The 5,954-nt window shown below is 42.0% G+C and overlaps 1 protein-coding gene across 1 annotated transcript in view; it reads right to left on the bottom strand.

The window, feature by feature from the left end:
• rhcga (Rh family, C glycoprotein a) overlaps positions 1-5,139 on the bottom strand; it is a 7,298-nt gene extending 2,159 nt beyond the window's left edge. Inside the window, exons 1-9 of the mRNA XM_008310249.3 lie at positions 4,059-5,139; positions 3,587-3,779; positions 2,408-2,558; positions 2,031-2,178; positions 1,741-1,907; positions 1,518-1,655; positions 974-1,110; positions 771-895; positions 15-76 (exon numbers count right to left, since the gene is read on the bottom strand). Of these exons, the coding sequence (XP_008308471.1) occupies positions 15-76; positions 771-895; positions 974-1,110; positions 1,518-1,655; positions 1,741-1,907; positions 2,031-2,178; positions 2,408-2,558; positions 3,587-3,779; positions 4,059-4,284 (1,347 nt within the window). The 5' untranslated portion in view covers positions 4,285-5,139. The remainder of the gene's footprint in view (positions 1-14; positions 77-770; positions 896-973; positions 1,111-1,517; positions 1,656-1,740; positions 1,908-2,030; positions 2,179-2,407; positions 2,559-3,586; positions 3,780-4,058) is intronic.
• Between the last annotated feature and the right edge of the window lie 815 nt (positions 5,140-5,954).

The raw sequence follows: 5,954 nt of genomic DNA, 5'->3' as shown, positions 1-5,954 counted from the left end.
CCCCCCCAGTACACCTCTTCATAAAAGCAGTTGTCATCGGCGGGGCCGCCCCAGAGCGGCAGCCGCAAAATCAGTCCTGTGGACAGAATTCAGACATGGATCATAACGCTGGAAAAGAAAGAAAGAAATAAAATCCTGTTCTGTCAACAACCACTGAGTCACTGGCCCTGAATGACATTAAAACAAATAAATAAATAAACAAAAATAAATTATTTCAAAACATTTTTTTTGGACGTAGTTCAGGAGTTATTTTTGTTATCTGAGTGCGGTATTTCCACTACTACTTTTGATTTTTAATTAGCCGTGTTGTTCCCTCCAGCTAAATGAATTACTGTTGTTTTGTTTTGATGTACTACATAATTGTAGTAATTATGCGGCACAAAAAATGTTTGCCTGATCTAATCAGTCAGACCCCCGGAGAAAATGAGCGTGACACCGCTGACCTACGATTATCAAACACCTCATTTCCAACTCCGATATCAAGGATACCATCAAGGCAGAGGTGTCACAACAACTTTTCCTTCAAAACTATTTTTAGGTCACATCATCTGGGTGAAACTGGTTATTGGGTTTATATCATCAGAAGAAAAAAAGGTTAATGATTCTTACATTATTATACTGACATCAGCGGAGGACACCGGTTGGTCGATATTATGGGACATCCCTAACATTAGCTATAGCATGGAAGTATTTTCTTTACGGTAGACTTTAAGTGGCCCAGGCTACAATTAAGAGTGAACGGGGGAGAAAAAGAACAACAATTAACTCACCAACAATTGCTCCTCCCACTAATCCAAATGCGATGGAGACACACGTCCCTGCAGCCTGGTAGCCGCCCTGTGTCCCCACTGTTCGGTTTTCAAATTTACCCTCAAAGTCGAAGGTGCTGATCAACCTGGACAGAGACGTGGAGACAGGTGAAAAAACCGGACAGGAAGTGGACGTCTTCCTCACTGCACAGTCAGCCCCCTACCCTTCTTTACTGTAGACCTCTTCTGTAGCGCTTGCAGCAACGATGGCCCCTATGAAGCCCCCCAGCATCCCAGGCATAGCATGAAGGTTGTGAATGCCACACGTATCCTGGAGCTTGAGATATTTTTCTAAGAAGGGCTAAAAAAAAATAAAATAATAATAATAATTAATCTTAGGTTAATTACTGTTAATGTGAGCACAGCAGATGTGGAACATGTTTGGAGAATGTTACAATGTCTGTTAAACCTGCTCAGCTGGTGGTGACCACAGCAGGAACTGTGCTGCCCCCTGATGGTAACAACTCTGAATTGCAGCCCTTGATTTTTTAGCTTGATGGTCAGTGGACCCTAACGACCCGCCCATTTTAATCTAATTAATCATGGGGTAGCTGTAGACTAATCACGATTAATCAACATTCCCAAATATGACTGAAAAAACCTGTTTTAACCTGGACATTCTGCACCCAAATCTTCCAGAATGCACCTTTAAAAATGAACCAGTGTTTGAGATCACCAGAAAAACTAAATAAAAAAAACAAGCCTCACAGAGACAAACAGATAACCGAAGGTGGAGATGATTCCACAGCAGAAGCCCACGATGAGTGACCCATAAGGAGTGATCATGAACTCAGCAGCTGTTCCCATGGCCACGCCCCCAGCCAGGGTGGCGTTCTGGATGTGGACCTGACGGGTAGAAATGACCCGTTAGACAAACAGTCCTGTTTACTCTGCTTATAGATTTACTTACGTATTAGCACGGCTACGTTACCATGTCCAGTTTTCCTTTCTTCTGAGACATGCTGGAGATGGCCACAGTGGTCAGGACGGAGGAGGCCAGAGCCAGGTAGGTGTTGATCGCCGCGCGGTGCTGCCCATCTCCGTGGTCCGTGATGGCCGAGTTGAAACTGGGCCAGAACATCCACAGAAACAGAGTACCTGTGGGGGGGGGGCTTTTGGGCCAGGACTACCTTAAACTGGACTACCTTAAACTGGACTCCCATCTGACAATTAAAGTAAATAGTGTTGCAAAAAATTAAATATTCAACAGGTGGCGCTCACCAATCATTGCAAACACATCTGAGTGGTAGACCGAGCCGTTCAAACGTCTACTCTGGTGCAGGTTTGGTCGGTAGAGAACCCAGGAGATGGCCAGTCCGTAGTATCCTCCAAAGGCATGGATGACCATCGAGCCTCCAGCATCTCGGCACTGATTATGACATTTAAAAAAAAATCATTAAAGTCATTTAAAAAATTCATAAATATGCAGCGTGGCCAGAATCATATTCATACTGTGCTGGTTCTTTATATGCACGTTCAGCTAAAATGCTCCACAATGATCCAACCAAACATCGTTCTAATGGGCAGCTAACACTGGGCTAACCTGTTGCTGTTACTAGCATTCATTTTGAAGAACAACCTCTGGTCCCGACACTCACGTGGAGAAGACTGAGGATGATGAACTCCTCCACAGCGAACAGAGTGATGCCGAACAAGGTGACGACCATCAGCTGGACAGGGCTGACCTTCCCCAGCAGAGCTCCGTAGGCGATGAGGCAGCCGGCGCAGCAGAAGTCTGCGTTGATCAGACTGTGACACACGAGAACAAAGACGGGATTAAGTCGGGTGTGTAGTATTAACAACAAACATAACTGCGGTGTGGTTTGAATTTGTATTTGGCTTGCTTTAACTCTTGACACACCCAAATATATTTAATACATAAGTAAATATAGTATATAATATATATATATACAATATAAATATAGATATTTACACATATATATTTCTTATATATATATAAATATATAATCCATCTATCTATAGATACAGAAATACATATTTTAACTATAAACTATGTATATATAAAACTATATATATAACTTAAAGTGAGTGGTATAAAATGTTCCATTTGAACTGAACTGTGGAACCAAATACATAAAAATACAGGTTTATACATCGGATGGAGCGGCCGCACCTCCACACCCGAGTGGAGCGCCACCTGTCGAACCATATGTCAGTGCGCTTAAAGGAATTTAAAATGGGTTGTGTTAGCTGCGTGACATTCTCCAGTCCAACAATTTGGATGTTTATGTTCTGTTCTCTATATGATCATTACACACTATAATTAACTACATCACCTGAGGCCCTGTGCCCCAAGTGCTGGTCTGCAGGAGAGCGCCCCCTGTCAGCGTCTGATTCTGATCCACTGTAGCACGGCATGTCATGAAGTGCCAGGACAAAAATGCTTTTTTTGTGTGTTTTAAATTAACAAAATATCTCAAGTTAAATTTGGATTCATAAAATAATTAATAAAATCTTTTAACTTGGCAACTTTGTTAATTTAAAAGTACTACAGCAGTACACACCGCAAAGAATTCTACTACAAGGGCTGAAAGAATGTGACTGGTTTTTCCAGTCAACTGAATTCAAACAGGACCATAAAAAAATTAAAATGTATTTACGCATTTACACAAAGTCACTGACACAGGCTGTATCAAATATATATGAAAAAAAAGAATCTATAGGAAAAAAAAGTCTCATCAACATCAAAATGGAACCTCAATATCTTTTTAGACTTTCATCTGATTTTTCCTCTGAGAGAAGATGAATGAACCTACCTTTCAACTCCAATATAGATTTTCCCAGTGCTGTGATCCAGGGTATGGAACCAGCCTTGCATGAGCAGCGCCCACTGGAGGCCGAAGGAGGCGATCAGAAAGTTGAAGCCTACTCCTCCAAAACTGTAGCGTTTCAGAAAAGTCATGAGGAAACCGAATCCAACGAAGATCATGACGTGGACGTCTTGGAAACCTGGAGAAGTTGGCAGGAAAACAGTGACACGGTGATGGGCAGTTGGAGCGGTGGTGATGTGGACAAATGAATGAATGAATTAACTTGACCTTGAGGAACATCATGAAAAATCAACTTTAAAATCATGTCTTTTTAAATACACATGTTTGAATGCACGTCCAAACAATTATCTGAAGCTAACTTGGAAATTAACATTTTGGCGGATGAAATTCTTGGTTGAAATAATTTATTTAAATAAATGTAAAAAAAAAAAAAAACTCTACCAAATGTCAAACTCACTGGGATATCTGTAGTAGAAGTCGTTTTCAATGTCACTGCTGATGTTGTGGTGTTTCTTCACCTCGGACCAGTGACTGTCCGACTCCTCGTCGTAGCGAATGAAAACCCCAAAAAGTACAATCATGGCGATCTGCCACACAAAGCAGACGGCCGGCAGACTGACACGCACGTTGGTGTTCTTGTTCCCGCAGAAGAAATTCCTAAAGTGCTCACAGCAGTTCCCCATGATTGCGGTGTAGGATGATGGTGAAGATGATGCTCCGAGGCCTCGGTCTGCTGGGCTCTTCCTTTCAGCTGTAGCATCTCAGCTGCTTTATATACAGGTCAGGGCTCTGTAGGGGGGTGAGAGCCGGGGTGGGGGTAAGGGGGAGTGAACCAACAGGGCAGCTCACACATGCAGAGCAAGTTCAGGCACTCCTTACCTCCAAACCATTGTGTATTTTTATCACCAGGCCAAACGCAGCAGGTAGCAGAACAGGAAACCCAGTCAGTGTACAAAAATGTCACCACAGTGGTAACGGAGCAGAGAGACACACACACAGAGAGAGAGAGAGAGAGATGTTTTTATTCTTAAGGTTTGGGTTTATTTTTCTAACATTTCTTATTTTTTTCCATCATAGGTTTTAGTTCGGTTCATTGTTTTGAAGTTGGTGTTGAAAATACTCCCAAACTGCTCTACGTCAGAACATTAAAGTCGACCAGTGTCAGAGCACATCAGCACCAGGTGACGTGCCCTCATTAGCCTCCAGGGTATAACTCCCAGTCTGTGTTGTAGAGAGTGATGTGAGTCCGAGTGTTTCCTGTGTACTGCACATCCAGTGAAGTCAGCGTGTCCCCGTCGACATCTTCTCTGGTAACTGTGATGTGTCCGTTGGTTGTATCGATGTGTTTGGTGGAAGATTCTAATTCAACTGATTTGACCTACGATCAGAACTCTGAGCATTCTGCAAAACAAACGATTGTATCATCCATTATTGTCTGTCACAAACCAACAGAACCGTCAGGGTTTAGCGCACGTGTCGACTCGTATAGATTCACGTTAGCATGCTGCTAACAAAATGATGGAGAGTATTTCTTCTCCGCTCGTCTTCTTCAACTTCTCTACAACCACATGAAGGTGGGATTACACTTGGTAATGACTGGTCCATCACGTAACCACAGGTGACGAATAAGTACTAATTTACTCTGTACATCATGGCTTACGTTTGTTGCGGTTACAAATCATACAACACCAAACCCTTTACATTACCTATTGTTAAATACAGTGTTTATTAATGAGGTAGACATTTTTCAAAATGACAACAGGGTTAGTGAGACTCTTAGAAGTGAAGTTCAAAAGTGGACGATTATCATCTTCATTTAAATGATTGTTTTTGTGAGGGTTGTATTAATGTTGTTAAAGTCTGTCAACAAACAAGAGAAAAATTAGCAATACCTAATAGCAAGTTTGCTTTGGGTTATTTTTTAAATTAAATATTAAATATTAAATTAGTCTCATGTTTCAATTGGCTAAAAAAGACACTCAGTGTCAATGGGACGCTTGAGTTAAAACACACTATTCAATAATTATGGGTGTGCATTACACAAGGTAAAGCTGAGGCGTTACCGTAGCAGCCACACATTATCTGGTCTAACTTCCCAGACAATAGAGTATCGTAGATTTATATCAGAATAATTGTCGCACGTAAAGACAAACAGTGCGTTATAAAAACATGACGAGCTCCACCTTGTATCCACCCCCCGAGGGAAGCCAGGGGTGGGTAGCTGTCAGTCAAACCATATTTCCTTCTACAGATTGAGAGAAGCTGGCCCTTTGCCTTCAAATAGTTTACCTCAAGTGATTTAACATGTGACCAGAGACAGAGACAGAGACAGTTATCTGCGGCAGAATGTCAG

The sequence above is a fragment of the Cynoglossus semilaevis genome, chromosome 5 (assembly GCF_000523025.1).
Source record: "Cynoglossus semilaevis isolate Cse_v1.0 chromosome 5, Cse_v1.0, whole genome shotgun sequence".
Taxonomy (NCBI): domain Eukaryota; kingdom Metazoa; phylum Chordata; class Actinopteri; order Pleuronectiformes; family Cynoglossidae; genus Cynoglossus; species Cynoglossus semilaevis.
This window is presented reverse-complemented; position numbering and strand designations above follow the sequence as displayed.